Genomic DNA, 19578 nt, shown 5'->3' on the forward strand with positions numbered 1-19578 from the left:
TCATTTGTGGTAACCACATGGGCATTGTTTACAGGCAAGCCTCGTAAACATATTGACAGAATCTGACATTCCACTTTACTGAACTCACAGGCCAGTAATTGTCTCTAAAAGAGTAGACATCTCTGACCAGCCCAGTTGTATGATTGTCCTTGGACTGAGGCCATGTGATTAATTGCCTTCTTATGAGGAGAGAAATATGTGGAACAAATTTCCCTTTAGTAAATCTGTGTGTACAATATAAAAACAACAAAAAACAAAATAGTATCACATGGAGTTAGAGAAAGAAAACCAACAGAAAGGATGCTGAAAGAAACTGTGCAAGCCTGCATACCGGAAGGGCAGGAGTTTGAGGAACTTCACATTGGTGCGGTATTTTCCAAGTGTTCCTCCGGTGGATTGTTTCCTTTTGCATGTGAATTATTGTTTCAAGTAGAATGAGCATTATGTATTCTTTGTTTAGAGACTAATGTAATAATGTAAATTAATATTGATGTCATGCTAAGAATATCTTGACTTAGAGAACTTGTTCCTTATCAAGTTTTGATTAGATTTAAGTGTGGAAACTATGTTAATACAGTTTTAGTATTATCTGAATAAGGAAGCAAATGTTTGTGGACTAAATGTTATATTTTTATGTTTTACTCTTACAGATATGGCTTTATCAGAACTTAATTAAACACTGCTCTCTGTTTGTTAAGCAATTGAATGGATCAGAGAGACTGACATGCTTATTTCAAATAAAGAGGTTGATGAGCCTCTGTTGCAGGTAAGTTTTGTCATAGTTGGAAACTTAGAGAATGTGTGAGATATCTTTAGGGTTTAAGTGGTTTGGGAAACAGGTTTCTTTTGTTTTATTGGTTTTCTGACTTTTTTTTTATGTGTATGGGTGTTTTGCTGTGTATATGTCTGTGCACCACACACATCCCTGGTGTACACAGAGGCCAGAAAAGGATGTGAGATTCCCTGTAACTGGGCTTACTTATGGAGGTGAGCCATCATGTGTGTGTATTTGGAACTGAACCATAGTCTTCTGGAAGAGCAGCCAGCGCTCCTAACTACTGAGCCATCTCTCTAGCCCAAATCAGTTTTCCTAAGAGCTGTCCTCTAGCCTATGGTTTTCTGTTTGTTTGTTTGTTTGTTTCAACCCAGGCTGGCTTTGAATCTTAAGCAGTCATTCTTGCCTTAGCACAGTGTAGATACCTTTGTAGGAAGATGTAAATGTTAGTAAGTACTGAGGGGATTAAAACGGATAAGAGAAGATATGAGGTAGCCTAATGGGAAGGTCGTGGTGAGATCAATTGGAGGTCAGAGCCAGTGCAGATTTTTAAGCATCTTGCCTTTGTATGAGCAAGTAAGGAGTCAAAGGAAATTTTCTCCTAAAATTGTCAATATAAGACTAGAAAAAAAAAAATGCTGTATCAGGTGCTCATTGCCTATTGTCTTAAGCCAGGAGTTCTTTTTTGTTGGCTTGTTTGATTTTTTGAGACTGACTGTATAGATCAGGGTGACCTTGGGGTTAATAAAGGTGTGCATGACTATGAGTTCTAGTCCCCAGATACTTCCACATCCAGTTCGAGAAGGAAGGGTGCTTCTATAAACACCAGGAACTACAAACACCATTATTAGGATTAATCTGTGAAAATGATAAAGATTGATATTGCCTAAATGCAGAGAGGCCAGGCATCTGGGTTGACAGGCCCAGTAACAGCTCAACAGTGGGTACCGGGTGAAATGCTCAGTCCATTCTCAGGTTTCTGCATTATAATCACAGACAGAATCTGTAATTACAGAGTACCATTTATATCTACATCCAGAACTGCACCCTCCAACACTGTCCTTCAGTGATGTGCTGGAGATGACTACAGTGTAGTGGGGGTGAATCTGAAAGGTAGGGGCTACAGGATAGTCAGAACAGGCAGTAGTGAGGCCTAGAGTTCTGGTGACGGGGAGTTCAAAATACATGTGAGTTTTCAGTAGAGCCATTTAAATGAATAGGATAACATCAACCTTGATAGGACTGAATTGATTGTATCTGCTTTTTCTTTCTGAATGAAACCTTTGCTTTGTACTGCCTATTTAGTACTTGTGGGAGCCATGGCTCTGCTCCTAGGAACTGGTTTAGAGCTGTCTCAGGTATTAATTTTCTCTCATTGGCACCCTTGATCTGATGTAGCAGTGGAGTGTGGAGCAGCAGGACCATCCACAGAGAAAAATAGATGGAACAGATTGAGGATAGCAGTTGGGGAAAAAAAAATCTAACCTGGTCTTGAGGAATTAGCTGTGATGCTATGGAAGGAAGAATTGCTTAGTTAAGGAGAAAGCCTGTTTTCAGAGACCCTAGCAGTGGCGCACTGGCTCACAATCTCATCCTGGGAAGAGTCAGGGAAACTGGCAACCCTGGCTTTCTAGTTAAGTGTTTGAATTTGGTTTTACAGGTTGCTGCAAAACTGTAGTGATGACAGTTTGAATGTTGCACTTCCAATGCGAATGCTTGAGGTGTTTTCATCTGAGAATACATACTTGCCTGTTTTACAAGATTCTAGCTATGTGGTGTCTGTGATTGAACAAATTTTGCACTACATGGTTCACAGTGGTAAGTGGGGAGGCAGACCTGTGGAGGTGGGCATCATTGTGGAGGCATGGCCAGGCTTGTGTGTTTTTGAGGAATGGTACTACTCTGATCAAGACACTATGATTGTCAGAATAGAAGCTGTGTGTGCCTGTGAGTAACAGCAGCCTCTGGAAATGCAGAAGCCTTTTCACTGTCTCTACTTAATTATTCTTTGTTTTAGAAAAAACAAACAAGTTCATCTGGTTAATCCTAAAAGAAGCTGGTTGTTGGTTGTTCTTAAAAGTCATAAGTTACTTGAAATAATATAATTAAGTTTGCTTTGTTGAAATACAGCTGTATATATATGTATGAATATATACATACATATATAATAAATACATATACATACACACACATATATATACTCAAGCTGATATAGATTAAAACTATACTTTTTTACTGTTGTTTAGCATAGTAAGTGTAAACAATCCAGAACGAAGCTTGTTAAAAATTTCAGAAAACTATTGATGCAGTAAAAATTATAGTAAAATTTATAGAGTTTGATTTTCTAGGAAATAGATTGATAATGGCAGTGAGCTTGAATGAACTGATGTACTATATATGTCCAGTTCAGAATAAGTATTTGATAAGAATTTTACTTTTCCAGTTTTCTAAAACTATTAGGAGGGTAATCATGAGCTGTGCCTTCTTTGAGGTATTTCTAAAAGTAAAAAATGAATTAAAAATCTTCCATCAAAACTGCTGCTTCTGTTGTGTGTAGTGTGGCATAGCTTTTTTTTCAGTTGTTTTAATAAATTACTATATGGTGTTACTGTTCTGTATATTTGAGCTTCATACTCAGTGATACTGTGTATTCTGATGTAGCACTCTAGACATGCCCTTAGATACTGTGTCTAATATATACAAAGTTTTACTCCATTTTTCATAAAAATTAGTTCAGTTTTATAGTAAAACTGACCCCTCCCCCAGGTTTCTCATTATTTCATTGGTGATCAGTGTATACCAGGCAGAGTTGAAGTGGCTCTGAACCATTTTCTTTTTGGTTTTAATTTTTAAGACAGTCTTACAGTTGCCACCCAGACATTAAGAAATACAGTTAAGGACTGGAAAGATGGCTCAGTGGTTAAGAGCACTGACTGTTCTTCCAGAGGTCCTGAGTTCAGTTTCCAGCAACCACATAGTGGTTCACAACCACCTGTAATAGGATCTGATGCCCTCTTCTGGTGTGTCTGAAGACAGCTACAGTATATACATATACATAAAATAAATTAATCTTAAAACTAAAAAAAAAAAAAAGAAGTTCAGTTAATTCACTTTTAGTAGTTTTAGTAGTTAACTAAGCAGTGAACTTGGGAGTTTATGTGTCATTCATATCTCAGCAAAATAAGTGTGGCTGGATGTAGTGGCTTACCTGTTACCATAGCACTTGGGAGACTGAGGAAGGAGGATGCTGTAAGTTTGATTCCAGACTGAACTACAAAATGAAACTGTCTCTTCCTCTTCTTTTTACCCATATATCCTTATAGAGACATTTAAAATTGATGCTGACAGTTGAGATAGCTCAGTGAATAAAGGTACTTTCTGCCAAAAACTTGATCTGAGTTCAATTTCTGGGTTCAGTGAGGCAGAAGAACAGACTCTTTTTACATTGTCCCCCGGACCTTCCCAAAATAAATGTGCTTAAATTTTTTTTAAGTATTTCTCCTTCGTAATAAAAAGATATTTTCCCCTTTCTTTTAGGATATTATAGATCTCTCTACTTGTTGATTAATAGCAAGCTTCCATCAAGTATTGAATATTCTGATTTATCTCGAGTACCTATAGCAAAAATTTTGCTGGAGAATATCCTAAAACCATTGCACTTTACGTACAGCTCCTGTCCTGAAGGTGCAAGGTGGGTGAACAGAGACTGGGCAGTCAGATGTTTTCTTTATTAGTATGTCATGGTTCATAGTATATAGTGTATTTTTCTCTGTCTTACCTGTGCCTAACATAAATTTTAATTCTGATGATCTGGTTATTTATTTCCTGTTCTTTAGTTCCTATCATGGGAAAAAAATTATCTTAATAGAGAAGATATAAATCAAATTCTAGCCTCTACTGAGTGTGTAGCATTATTAACTTAGAATATACATGATTTACTTAGAAAGACAGATGGGGAAGTGATTTTTCACCTGTGATTGATTTGATGGGTAGAATATGTTGATTCTCTTGAAATCCTGTTTTTTTTTCCAGGCATCAAGTTTTCTCAGCCTTCACAGAGGAGTTTCTGGGAGCACCTTTTACCGATCAAATTTTTCATTTCGTCATTCCGGCCTTTGCAGATGTACAAACTGTGTTCCCTTATGAGCCCTTCCTCAATGCATTATTGTTACTTGAGAGTCAAAGTTCAAAACGGAGTAGTGGAATACCTTGGCTCTTCTATTTTGTTTTAACTGTTGGCGAGAATTATTTAGGTATGAAATATAAGATGTATCTCTCTTAACTCCTATAAAGGCACCTGAGCAGATGAGTCATTTTAGTAAGGATTTCACAAATTGGTAGAAATCTTGAAAATTCAGGCAATTTTAGTTTACATGACACATTTCTAGGACCATGATGCAAGATGTGGGCTATCCCTTCAACCCTCAGAAGCTTAGTTCTGACACTGGCTGCTTAGAGGGAGGGACAGATACTAAAAGTTTAGGCTGAGTCCCATGAAACTGCCTGCACTTTAGACCCTGTTGCACAAAATGGGTTGTTAACCTTTGCTTCTGACCAAGTAATAAAAATTGGGGTTCCTACAATCCCTTCCTTCAACCTGATAGTTTAGTAAACTGAGTCTGAGAAGCATGTTGAGCATTATATTATACAGGTTACAACTGACAACTAGCAGTGAGAATATACTAGTCACGATCTGAGGGGAGTCTATGGGGCTTGAGCACTTATGCACAGGGCTCAGAACCCTGTTCTAGTTTTAGTAGCCCTTCTGATCACCTTTCCATAGAAGTTGGGGTTCAGCTTAAAATTAAAAGTCTAGCATGTTCATCACTTTAACTGTCTAGGTAGTAGCCCCACCTCTTAGTTTTCTTAGGTTTCTGCCTTCAGTAACTTCTAGCAAGAAATGAGTGGGTGTTTTCCAGAAGGAGCTTACAGGAGTGGCCAGAGATCCTGCTGGTGCTTTGGGTCATAGGCTCCTGTAGACAAAAATGAAATACATTGCATAATGTACAGCAGTTTGAATTTGATTAAAATAGTAAAGCCTATTCTCTGCATGAAGAAAGTGATGCCAAACTGTCTCAAGTAACATGCTGATCGTCTTTCAAAGGAGCACTCTCTGAGGATGGTCTACTGGTTTATCTGCGAGTGCTTCAGACCTTCCTCTCTCAGCTACCTGCTTCACCTACCGGGGCAGGCCGGCCTGATTCCACCAGTGACTCTGAGGACGATAATGAGGAGACTGACCAACCCACCAGCCCTGTAAGCTACTGTACTAGATGTACTCTTCTAGCTTCTCAGTCTTAGTTCTGCAGTCAGGGGAGCAAGCAGCCCTGTTAAGGTAAACTGGTTGGCCCCAATCCCTTTACACCCATATTTCTAAATCTAATTCCAATCCAAAATCAACCTGAGTGGCTCGGGTTTCCAGTGGAAGTAAGAGAAGTAAATGTTGTGCTTGAAGCTCAAGTAGGTTCCTCAGCATTGCATGACCACCATCAGCTCCCTCTGAGAGGCTGAGGAAGTAATATTGAATACAGTCCATTTCCTATCCATGCTAAGATGTAGGTATAAGCTTTGTTACAGAAAGCTCTTCCAGTAGGCAGAGGCCAAGATTTAGGAACATAAGCATATATAAGTTTCCCCGCCTTACTGCTCTTTAATTGCAACTTGTGATTTGTTTTTGTTACTGTTTCCATCTATGGGAAATGATAGTCCACTTTAGGTCTTCCCTTCCATAGTACACAATGTCTTGGTGGGGTGGGGGGTCCTCTTATACAGTTATATGCTTTCATTTCTCTTTTCTTTCTCCCGTCCTAGAGATGATTCTTTCTTCCTATACACATCACATTTAAGTTGAGAACTAGTCGTCGAATTATAAATAAGCCAAGAACCATTCATTTCTGGACCAGATTTTTTAGCTTGCCCTATTTGTTTGTTTGTTTGTATGGGTTCTTTTGCCTACATGTCTGTCTGTGTACCGCATGCATCCAGTGCCCTCAGAGGTCAAAACCAGGTGTTCCATCCCCTGGGGACTGAAATTATAGATATTTGTGAACTATCATATGGGTGCTAGGAATTAAACCCAGGTCCTCTGAAAGAGCAGCCTGTCCTCTTAAAACACTGTCTCTCCAGCCCCTTTTCAAATTGTTTTTAAAGACAGGATCTCAGTGTAGTTCTAGCTGACCTAGAACTTACTATATAGCCCAGGCTAACCTTGCACTTACAGACATCTCATGTTTCTGACTCCTAAGACCTTGAATAACAGGTATGGGGGCACCATACATAACTTTTTACGGGGCTTAGAGGAAGGGCACAAGGTCTCACTGTGTAGCTCTGGTTGTCTCTAAACTTCGCAGAGATCCCCCTGATTCTGCCTCCCAGGTGCTGGGATGGTCTGCACTATCATGTGCCTGCTAAAGCTAGATTCTTAAATTCATTCATTTATTTTGTAGGATTGGGGATTACACTCATGGCTTTTTTGAGTATGCTAGGTAAATGCTCTATCTCTGAGCTACATCCCTATCTCACCTGAGTACTTTTTAATTCTTAAGAATTTAAGTATATTTTGTTGGCTTTTAAGAATTATGTGGTAAGCCAGGTCTAGTGGCCAACGCCTAAGAATCCTTGCACTTATAAGGCAGAGGTAGGCAGATCTCTGAGTTTGAGGATAGCCTGCTTTACAAGAACAGTTCCAGGACAGCCAGAGCTACAAGACAGAGAAATCTGTCTTGTAAAACAAAACAACCAAACAAAAAGAACTACATGATGACAGTAGGAGGTAGTTTAGTGGTAGATTACTCTCTTGCTTAACATGCTCCAGGTCCTGGGTTTCATTCCTAGCCATGTCTCCTCTTGGGGGAAAAATGAAAAAAATAAAAAACAAAACCATCCCTGACCTCAAGCTGTATTATACAGCAGTGGTGATAAAAACTATATGGTATTGATACAGAGACAGGCAGGTAGATCAATGGAATAGAATTGAAGACCCAGAAATGAACCCACACACCTATGGTCACTTGATCTTTGACAAAGGAACTAAAACCATCCAATGGAAAAAAAGACAGCATTTTCAACAAATGGTGCTGGATCAACTGCTGGTCAGCATGTAGAAGAATGCACATCGATCCATTCTTATCTCCCTGTACAAAGCTCAAGTGTAAGTGGATCAGGGACCTCCACATAAAACCAGATACACTAAAACTAATAGAAGAGAAAACGGGGAAGAGCCTGGAGCACATGGACACAGGGAAAATTTCCTGAACAGAACACCAATAGCTTATGCTCTAAGATCAAGAATTGACAAATGGGACCTCATAAAATTGCAAAGCTTCTGTAAGGGAAGAACACTGACAATAGGACAAAATGGCATCCAACAATTTGGGAAAAGTTTTTTACCTATCTTCCATCTGATAGAGGGCTAATATCCAAATATATACAAAGAACTCAAGAAGTTTGACTCCAGAAGCTGAAAGAACCTAGTTGTTCTTCAACAGAGGAATGGACACAGAAAATGTGGTACATTTATACAATGGAGTACTACTCAGCTATTTCAAAAGTAGTATGAATGCTTCTGTTTTATTTTGTTAAAAATACATTTGTCTTCCAATTTCTTTAATATCAATTGGTATTTAAGTTGAGGCACTAAAAAAATGTTCCCAAGAGATATTGCCCCATTGTAAATTTACAAATGCATTTACGATTGTACAAGAAATAGTTATATCATGTTAGGCATCTTCATGACCTTGTTATTGTTTCATGTAGACATGAGATATTATTTGTGTCAAGTTGAAAAGGGGTGGATTGTAGTGGCTATTCCTGGCTGTCAACTTGACTATATCTGGAAATACTATCCAGAATTGGAAGGCTCACCTGTGATCCTAATCTGAAGGTTGGGAGATACAAGTTTCTGACCTGGATCTTGGCATGGAGATCTTGAAGCATAGTGGCTATGAATCCCAGAAGATTAAGACAGGGAGATCTCTGAGTTCAAGGTCATCTGGGATAAAGCTAGTCCCAGATCCAGGAGTGGTGGCACCCACGTTTAATCTGGGCCACACCTTCTGCTGGAAACATACAAAAGGACATTTTTTCTTTCTTAGAAAAAAGATTCACTCTCTCTTCTTGGCCTGCTTGCCTAGAACTGCTAGGTCCTTGGGCTTCCATTCACAGCTGCTGCTAACCGTTGTTGGGGAGTTGGACTACAGACTATAAGTCATCAACAAGTTCCCTTACTACATAGAGACTACCCATAAGTTCTGTGATTCTAGAGAACCCTGACTAATATAACAGTATATCATAGAAAATGTATATTATTTTTTCATGCATAAACATAAGGGAAAACATATATCTTAAGTTAGTCAACTATATGCCATAGGTTTTATTCAGTAAATCAAACCTAGTGAAATTAAGATACCAAACACCAAGTTTATTATGTTTTAGCATATCCTTTGAATTTTTTGTTAACTATCTCATAATCTAAAATAGAAATATCATCAGAAGATAGTTTCACTGGGTTTTCTGTCTTAGTACAACTTTGGTCTTTGGTATGTGGAATAAAATTTTCTTAAGATGTAAATGATTTAAAAAAAGGCTGAATTACAGGCAAAACTTGAGGATTCATAGTTGCTATATTACCATGGTAACAGAGTGCATGCCTGATGGTGACTGTGTCTCTAGAGACATTAGAGGTATGTTAGTGACTGTATTGGGAGGTTAATGGGATGTGGCTAATTTTTAGGTAATGCTCTGTGTTTTCTTTTCCGAAAGATGTAAAGTGACAGGTTGACTGCTGAGTAGGCAAGTTGCAGCAGCACTTCATTCACTCAGGCTCATTTTTCTGTTGTCTTTAGGAGGATGGCAGGGTGTCAGCCCCATACATTACTGAAGAGTGTCTGAGAAAACTAGATACGAAGCAGCAGACCAATACCCTGCTGAACCTGGTGTGGAGGGACTCGGCCAGTGAGGAGGTCTTCACAAGGATGGCTTCTATCTGCCACACATTGATGGTGCAGCACCGAATGATGGTGCCCAAAGTCAGGCAGGTCTCTTGGGGTGGTGTGCAAAGTTGGGGAGCATGCCATCTCTCTGTGATCATGGAATGTAAACTGTGACTGTTTGTCTGTTTTCTTAAAGAGGGCCCAGGATACCAGACTTGCCAAACTCTTTATAAAAATGAGATCCTTCTTTCTTTTTGGAACCATTTATTATTATATATCCTTCCTAGCACTGCATGAGATACAGTAGCAGATTAGTTTAGCTAGCTTATTTATAGTAGTATCTTGCCTATGAGTGTTTAGGCATCAACATCCATTTTAAAATTTAGATTCATACATATGTGCCAGAATGTTGAATTCCCTTTTAGATTTTTTCATAGTGTCTTTTAGTTCATGATACCTGTGGCAAATTACTATAGTCAGTTAAAAAAAAATCTAAGACACATTCAGTGTTTGGTGGTAGTACTACATGTATTTAATCCCAGCCCTTGGCAGACAGAGGTAGATTGATCTCTGAATCTGAAGCCAGCCTGGTCTACACAGAGAAACCCTGTCTCAAGGGCAACAACAAAAAGAAAAGAAAAACAAAGAAAGAAAGAAACTTTTCCTTGAGATGTAAAAGAAAAATGGGGCTCTTTGCTATAGGAGCCATTCACTCCTTGTAGAGCAGTTGTGAGACCCAAAGACTCCTCACCTTGATTAGGACACAAACCTTGCTTTGGATGGTAATTGTTTCACATATGCCTTGGTTGTGCTTCATTCCAAAGGTATTTGAAGCATAAACCAGCTTTCTGTGTTTGGTCAGTTTTATGAGTAGTACAGCCTGTTCCTTTGAGCTGCTATTCCAAGACTTTTTCATGTTTTAAATATAGTAAAGTTTTAAATTTTAAAGTAAAGTTAGATTGTTTTTTGTAGCTTGTGAAACAGCAAATAGACTTAGGGACTTCGACTGCTTTCAGTCTTTTTTTTATTTTTTATTTCTTGGGGGGTCTTGGGGGAGTTTTGTTTTCTGAGTATTTTCTATTTTCAGAGCTGGGATTGATGACTTTAATTTTTATTTAGCATTGGTCATCAGGATTACAAAGGCTATGATGGTCCTTTTTACACTGGTAGAGATATCTGAGACAAGCATGGTTATGAAGAAAAGAGCTAGAACTCTGTACATAAGGACATAGTTCTGCAAAAAAATGGAGAAAGGGATTATTATTATTCTATGTTTATATAAAGAGATTGACTGTACCTACAAAAACTCAGGAAATTGATAGCTAGCTGAAATGTTCCAGAGGTGGGGAGAATTCTTAACTCTAGTTTTATGTTGTTTTACTATCAGGTCATCTATTTTCTTTTCTTTTGAGACAGGATTCTCTGTGTAGCCCTGGGTTGTCCTGGAACTTAATCTGTAGACTAAGCTGGCCTCAGTCTTATAGAGATCCTCCTGCCTCTGCCTCCCAAATGCTAGAATTAAAGGTGTGTGCCACCACTGCAGGAGATTGAGCCTTGCTATTTTAAAATATGATTAAATACATCTGACTAAATTATAAAGGTAGCAGAGGACAATTCTGTCCAGAGATCTGAAGTTAGTGAAGTAGTATCAGCAGAAACGTGAGGTGCTCCAGCCTTTCACCTCTAGCAGCACAGAAGCTTCTTCTCTTAATATATCCATGATATATCCAGGTGACCAACCAGACCTCCCAGCTTACTCAAGAGTGCCTGCCTCACTTAACAAACGGTAGTCTTTTATAGGCCTAGTGTATATTTCTTGAAGAGACATATAGGGAATGTCTGTCTGCATCTGAATCAGGCTAGTACCCAGACTAGAAAATGACTCCAACCAAGCCAGCTTGATGTGTGAAATGAGCTGATTCCGGAGGACTTACACAGCTTCGGACAGCTCTCTGGCAGCTATGTTATAGGGCCCGACATTAATGCAGTACCCATCAGAGGGCAGAAGCAAACCAGATCTAGAAGAGCTACATACTGTTCTTAGTAAGTTCATTAAAGGTTTCAGTGAGTGCTGTCTGGCATTGGGAAGTTTGGTTTTGTTCTGCTAAGGTCTGTCTCATTGCCTCAGTGTATAGAAGATTTGAACAGTGGCCTGCTGCACAGTAGTATTTCTTTGTCTGGACTCACTAGACTGTTCCCCCTATATTGTCCTGACCTCTTTTACATGCTCTCCTTCATAGATACTGTATTTTCATTCCTTTTGGTAGTAGTTTGTTTTTTAATACTCAGAGGCTTCTCTTGCTTAGTTTTCCTCAGGTTATTTTTCTGTTATTACTAATCATCTTTTTCTTTTTACCTTTATAGTTCTCCTTCAGCTGGTACTCTGGCTTTTATATTTCTGTCTTTCATTATACTGTCTTTCACTATAGAGCTCAAAAATCTTGTTGAAGCACTAGATCCATGTCATATGTAACTTAATCATGCTGTCCACTAGGAATCCCACATCTCTCAGAAACTTGCTTTCTTTCTCATCCCAGTAAAAATAGGCTCATCATTTACTTCACAGTGCCCCAGCATTGAGCTACTCTTCCCTGCACAGTGTAAGTACGGAAGTAAACTCAAGTCAGTGTGGTTGAGGATCACTGCACAGAGCGCAGATTAGAGCAAGCCCTTCCTCATAGGACGCTCATTGGACACACTTGTCCTAAGGTTTAAGTTGGATGTATCTTCCTTAGTGATCCCTATGTATATTGAGTCAACATACTTTGTTAGAACTTAATTCTTTAGGCCATCTTTTGCCAGAAAGATGGATTATCAAAACCAGAAATAGTTTCAGAGTCTGGTGTAAGGCTTACCTGTGGATCCTATTTGTTTTCAAGACAGTTTCACAGTCTTTGCATTATCTTGCAGGGTCATCTTTTCTTCAAGCATCATCAGTTACCTTCCTAACTTTATTTTTGCCAACAGAATGCTTTTGCATAAATACTCTTAATCACTGGCTTGTTTTCCTTGATCCTGTCACTGTGCACTTAATTTTATCTTTTGTTTATTAATCATGGTAATTCATATAGGTATGTGCCCTATGTCTTCTCAACACTGTTAACACTTCTCAACACTGCATGGTAATTAATGATTGTTCTTTAGCTCTTAGGTTACAGGTTACATGTCTTGTCCTTTCATAATTTAGGGTAAATAGTTATACTGCTAACTACATTTTGTGTTTTGTTGTATATGCAGCATAAACTATCATAAGTATTTTTTTAATACAGTAAAGAAAACAGTAAGAGTATAACTGGAGACATTTTATTTCTTTGCCTATGTTTTTGTGTCTTTTAAATTATATTGTCAGTAGCTTTAGTGAACTCCTTATTCTTTAAATTTTGCATTCTGTTTCATGAGTGAAGATCATACAAAAGTATTAAATTTTTAAAGATTTTAACAATTCTATTTTGGATTCATATAGAGTTAAGCAAATTTCAAATAGTTTATTGTTATACACAATAATTAATAGAAAGGACTTTTGTCAAAGTTAGCACTATAATAATGTATTGTGAGTTTTGAAACTATAAACATTTATAAGAATAACCCTCAAAACATAATTTATTGCTAGTGTGGTAGCACATGCATATTGTTCTAGCACTGGAGAGGTAGAGGCAGGAGGATCAAGAATTCAAGACCATCCTTGACGCTATGAGACCATGCGAAAATGGGAAAAGAACATAAGTAAATTTGGAAGAATTGTACACCAGAGTCATTTTGGATTGCCACCCCCTTTAAAGTTTTTATTAAATAAAAATGTTAACAAGTAGTAAATGCAGGGAGCATTGGATGGACAGCATCCTGGGTGGGGAACACTGCCTCTCTATTCAACTAAAATGGGAGTGGGGGGAGGGCTGGGTGTATGTTTTGATTGTTTGAGACAGTGTCCTTTTATGCTCCCCCTCTTGATTGATTTTTATAATTATGTGTGGGGGGTGCCTATGGAAGCCAGAAAAGGGTCTGATCCCTTGGAGTTGGAGGTGGATGTAGCTGCTAGGATCTGAACTTAGTACTCTTAACCTCTGAGCCATCTTTCAGCCCTTTTGTTCACAAGCCAGGTTTGCAGCTTCCCGTGCAGCTCAGGTTGGTCTGGAACTCAAAAAATACTCTTTTTCTCTGCCTCCCAAGTACTCAACTGTGAGTTGCACACTTGGCTGGGAAAGTGTGTGTTTAGTCTACTAGTCTTATAAACAGAAAGCCACTTAGTTGCAAAAGGAAGCTGTTGGGACAGATATGGGTTTGCTGTTGAGCTGTCAGTTTAACACAGCTGGGGTTTAAAGACTTTCTTTTAGACCTAACCTTCTGCTTTCTCTGTGAAGGTTTTCAGTAGCTTATTCAAGATAAATGGCTTTAAAATTTTTTATTATTTTTGAGGACATTGGGAATTTGCATATCTCAGAGCTGAATTGTTACAAATCTTTTTTTGTTTTTGTTTTTTTTGGGGTTTTTTTTCTTTGTTTGTTTTTGTTTTTCGAGACAGGGTTTCTCTGTGTAGCCCTGGCTGTCCAGAACTCACTCTGTAAACTAGGCTAACCTCGAACTCAGAAATCCGCCTGCCTCTGCTTCCCAAGTGCTGGGATTAATTGTTTTAATACCTCCTTGCCAAGAAGTGATACCTTCAGCAGCAAAATGCAAAGTGTGGCATTTCCACCTACATGCAAGAAGGATTGTACATGTCGTGCTATGTTTCTAAAATCTGTGAGGCTGTCCACGGAGGTTTCTCAAGAGGCCAGAGATGCCTTGGGTAAAAGCCATGTCCTTTCTGTATTCACCTCCAGGCTTCATCACATTTCATATGTCCCAGAAGCACTGGCCTGACTTTGTAAAATTGTTATTCTTCCCTAATTAACTTACAAGGCTTACAAGGTTGTTACAACAGATATAGTATGAGATAATCTGTCTTTGTACATACAAAGAATAAGTCACTTCTTTACTTCTTGGAAATAAATCCCTAAACTAAATTACCTTTCATAATTTAATTAAAATGTCTAATAGTTTATTATTGACCATTGAATAAATACAAGAATTTCAAAATTAGCCTTAAATATAACTTGAACTATGTAGCCTTTAAAATGGTGTTTCAGAAAGATGTTAGTCTTAGTAGCATTGCCATAAAATGATGTTTAGGAAGAACATCTAGTATAAAAAAAACATATATATAAGCATATATAACAGCAGGATATTAGTTCTGATTATTTCTGAGTGGATGAAGTGAAGTAATTTTTTCATGCTTGTTCTATTTTGACTTTGTTTTTTTCTTTTTAGATAAAACTCAAATGAAACATGCATCTTGAAAACATAAAATTACTATACTTTGTTGTTGTTGTTGTTTTATTTTATTTATTTATTTATTTATTTATTTTCCGAGACAGGGTTTCTCTGTGTAGCCCTGGCTGTCCTGGAACTCACTCTGCAGACCAGGCTGGCCTCGAATTCAGAAATCCGCCTGCCTCTGCCTCCCAAGTGCTGGGGTTAAAGACGTGAGCCACCACTGCCCGGCGACTATACTTTTTAAGATTATAATTTCTTAAATTCTTGATTGAGTCAGTTTTTGATTGAAAAGAAATAAAACACAAAAATATTGCTTATTAGGATGTTTTCATGTAGAAAGTTTCTGGTTTTTTTTCCCTTTTGTTTACTTATTTATTTGGGGATATTGGCATCTGTATACCATGGAGTCCTTGTGAAAGAACCCAACCTATGGCAAAGAGTCAGATTTCTCTTTCCACTGTGTAGGTCTTAGGGTTTAAACTCAGGTTATCAGGCTTAGTGGCAAGTGCTTTTATCTACTGAGTCATCTCACTAGCCTTTTGGAAAGCATATGGTAACATCTCAGATACAAGGTGTCTATTAATTCCTAATTTAGCTCTAATTTTCAACAGTATAAATTTTTTCTTTTCCTTTTTTGGAAACATAGTCTCATAACTGTAGCTCAAACTGGCTTAGAACTCATTGTGTAGGTTAGACTGGTATCAGACTTGATGTCAAGCCTTCTGCCCCAATATTAGAATTATAGGCAGGAGCCACCATACCCAACCTTTTTTTAAAATGCATCTTTTTCATTTAGTATAGTCTTTTAAAGTAGCCTTCTGAGGATAATAATCTCAGGAGACAATGTGCTTAAAGATTTAATTGGTCTCATGGGTTTTTTAATTTGTTGGATTGTTTGTTTGTTTTGAGACAGGGTGTTACTATGTATCCCTCGTTGGCCTAGAACTTTCTATGTAGACCAGCCTGTCCTCAAACTTTCAGAGACCCATTTGCTTCTCCTTCTCACGTTCTGGGATTAAAGGCATGTACCTCCATGCCCAGGAACATACATATTTTTATTATGTTTCATTGCTTCCATGGGATTCTTCAAAATATCCCAGTGTAATTTTGAGCCTCACCCAGTTGTTTCTCAATATGGAATTAGTCATGTTGATACCACTTCATTATGAACCTTTGACAGAAATTTTTATAAGTTTATAATACTTTTGAGATAGGTAAGATTATTCTTTCTGATACAAGTCGGTTGTGAAGGGCAACTGTGGCAAATAGTCTTAATAGAGCCTTGCCACTTCAAGAATTTATGATTGTTCAGTGTTGGTGAACAGGTTTAATATCCTAATTCTCAGGCAGCTGACATGGGAGCTCATGAATTCTTTTTGTTTGGTTGGTTTTTGGGACAGTGCTTCTCTTTGTAACAGAGCCCTGGTTGTCCTAAAACTTGCTTTGTAGACCAGGCTAGCCATATTCTTCCCTGGTTTCACTGGTTTAGGGTTTTGGGGTTTTTTTGTAAGATTTTATTTATTTTATTTATATGAGTACACTGTAACTGTCTTCAGACATGCCAGAAGAGGGTATCTGATCCCATTACAGGTGGTTGTGAGCCACCATGTAGTTGCTGGGATTTGAACTCAGGACCTCTGGAAGAGCAGTCAGTCCTCTTAACTGCTGAGCCATCTCTCTATCCTGGTATCACTGTTTTTTGTTGTTTGTTTATTTGATTAGACAGGATTTTATGTAATCCAAGTTGGTCACAAACTTACGAAGACCAGGCTGGCCTCAAATTGCAAATCTGCCTGCCTCTGTCTCCCAAATTGCTGAGATTAAAGTGTGTGCCACAACCCTACCTGGTTTTACTGTTTTATTTTGTTTTTATGAAGGAAAAAAATTTATGAGATAAAAATTTAAAGGCAGCACCATCAAAGGTTTACTTATTTATTTATTTTATGTATGTGAGTACATTGTAGCTTGTACAGATGGTTGTGAGGCTTCATGTGGTTGTTGGGAGTTGAATTTTTAGGACCTCAGCTCGCTCTGGTCAACCCCGCTTGTTGCTCAGTTCCTGCTTGCTCCAGCCCAAAGATTCATTTATTATTATACATAAGTACACTGTAGCTGACTTCTGACACACCAGAAGAGGGCATCAGATCTCATCACAGTTCGTTTTGAGCCATCATGTGGTTGCTGGAATTTGAACTTAGGACCTTTGGAAGAGGAGTCATTGCTTTTACCCGCTGAGCCATCTTGCCAGCCCCGAAATTTTATTTTTGATTGTATGTGTGTACATGGTGTATATGGTAAAGCACTTAACCACAGAACCATCTCTCCAACCCCACCTATGGACTCTTAAATTAACACTCTTGTAAAATTTAGTCAGTTATGTATAATCAATTAAAACATCTTTCACTAGCACAAATTGTGGTACACATTACTAGGTTTTTTGTTGTTTTTTTTAATCACCCTTTCCACAGGAGGAACAAGAGGCATCTGAAAAGTCTGTGGGCTAGGGGTTTGGTTCTAAGACATTTAAGGCAGAATTAACCCTGGGCTTGCTCTGCCACACGCTGACTTGTGGTTATTTGGATTTTCTGCCTCTTGCTTTGTATGTTAGGCTTAGTGTATGATATGAACAAAGAAGCCATAGAAGGGACATGAGATTACTGTGTTGATATTTAAAATAAACATTCTTCTCTTTTGATGGTGCTGCCTTTAAATTTTTATCTCAGAATCATTCCTATTGTATCTTTAATTCCATTGTAAAAATCATTGTTTTGCTGTGCTTACTGAACCATTTATTTTCCTACTTTGTTCTAACATGTTTCAAATAATTCAAATTCTTGTCTTACCAACATGTTTTTCTATCATCATAAGTCTTGTTTGTTGGTTTCATCTCACATGGGATTTCTATTTTTAGATTTAAATTTTGTTTTTTGTGGTTTTTGTTTGTTTCTACAAGGTCTCATGTAGCCATGACTGGCCTTGAATACTTGGTGTTTCTTCTTCTCAACTGCTGGGATTAAAAATATTACAGTATTTTAGTAAGCCATATTGTGGAGAGGGCAACCTAAGCTTGAATGAATGTAACCATGTATCCTCGGCTGCTGGGCCCTGGCCTCAGTCTCAGGGCAGTCGATGAAAGCCAGCCTTCCTGCAGTTGAGGGACATGGCTCTTCTTAGTTTTTTTTTTATTTTTATTTTTATTCTTTTCACTAGTAGGACCTGTGTCAGATGTGAGCTTTTGTACTATTAATATGAGTTCTCTAAATCGTGTGTTGTCCTTACTGTATAGTTATATAGCCTTGTTTTTTCTAAGTAATGGTTTGAGTGAATAATTGCTTACTCTTTCTGTTTTTCTTTTCTTTTCAGGCTTCTCTACAGTTTAGCCTTCAATGCCAGGTTTTTGAGGCACCTTTGGTTTCTCATCTCTTCGATGACTACACAGATGATCACAGGGTACGTGCTACACAGGCTTACAGATTAAGCCTAAGGGCATGGAAAGTGTCAGCCTAAAGAAAGGGTTCTAATTAATTACTGCTTACACTTGTTCTGTCATGTTATAAAGGTATATTCTGAATGGCCTTAATTCACACATATACACTCTCCCCAAAAGGAGAAATTAGTGCCTAATTTTACAGTTCACTTACCTGTAAACATTACTAGAATGTGGCTTTATCTGAAGGGAAGTTTATTCTCAAAATTTCAGACACTGGGGTTTTTCCTCTTGAAAATTTATTTCATTTTATGTGTGCAGGTGTTTTACCTGCATATATGTTGGTATACCACCTGTGTAACTTATGTCTGTAGAGATCAGAAGAGGGTATTGAATCTCCTGAAGCTGGTGGTTGTTAGCTGCCTCGTGGGTGCTGGGAATCAAACCCCAGTACTTTGGAAGAGCAGCCAATGCTGCTAACTGCCAAACCATCTTGCCGATTCCTGCTCCCCTGGCCTTTTGTTTTTGTTTTTGTTTTTTTAAATAAAGCAAAAATCAAGCAGGGTTTCACTGTACAGCCTAGGAGCTTGTAACTTTAAAGTCCTGCATTAGCTTCTGGAGTACTAGGATTAGGGGTGTGCACCCCTTACATCCAGAAAAACCTCTTCTTAATGGTAGGGAAATTTCCTTTAATGCTTTTGTTTTTCATAGAATCTTAATGATTCTTATGTGAATAATAGAGCTTTTCTCAGTCCACTAACATCTAGGATAGATTCATACTTAGAAAATTTAAAATAAGTTTTGGTGCATTTTAACCCTTCTGACATGACCTTGACTTTTATGAACAGCCATTTACTTAGGGCAAAAGGAGATTGGAGATCATTAGAACAGGAAATTATCATTGACCTATGAGTACCCCTGCTTAGCAACAAAGATACTGGTCTGGTCTGTTTGATAATTGGCTGTTTGTTTATGATATTTGTCTTTTGGTGAGGAAATGGAGTCATGATGTGTGAAAGAAAAATGATACTGCTAATTACATTAAATTACTAATACTATTTTACAATGGATAAGGTTATACAGGTTTTTTAAAGCAGGTTTTGTTTTGTTTTTTGGAGTTTTTTTTTTTTTTTTTT

At 38.0% G+C, this 19578-nt stretch overlaps 1 protein-coding gene across 1 annotated transcript in view; it reads left to right on the plus strand.

Moving 5' to 3' along the window:
* Ube3c (ubiquitin protein ligase E3C) overlaps positions 1-19578 on the plus strand; it is a 112069-nt gene that overhangs the window by 27796 nt on the left and 64695 nt on the right. The window contains exons 5-11 of the mRNA XM_031380273.1: positions 651-766; positions 2436-2593; positions 4313-4466; positions 4808-5028; positions 5880-6031; positions 9619-9806; positions 18379-18465. Coding sequence (XP_031236133.1) covers positions 651-766; positions 2436-2593; positions 4313-4466; positions 4808-5028; positions 5880-6031; positions 9619-9806; positions 18379-18465 — 1076 coding nt within the window. The remainder of the gene's footprint in view (positions 1-650; positions 767-2435; positions 2594-4312; positions 4467-4807; positions 5029-5879; positions 6032-9618; positions 9807-18378; positions 18466-19578) is intronic.

Source organism: Mastomys coucha, unplaced genomic scaffold, assembly GCF_008632895.1.
Source record: "Mastomys coucha isolate ucsf_1 unplaced genomic scaffold, UCSF_Mcou_1 pScaffold19, whole genome shotgun sequence".
Taxonomy (NCBI): Eukaryota; Metazoa; Chordata; class Mammalia; order Rodentia; family Muridae; genus Mastomys; species Mastomys coucha.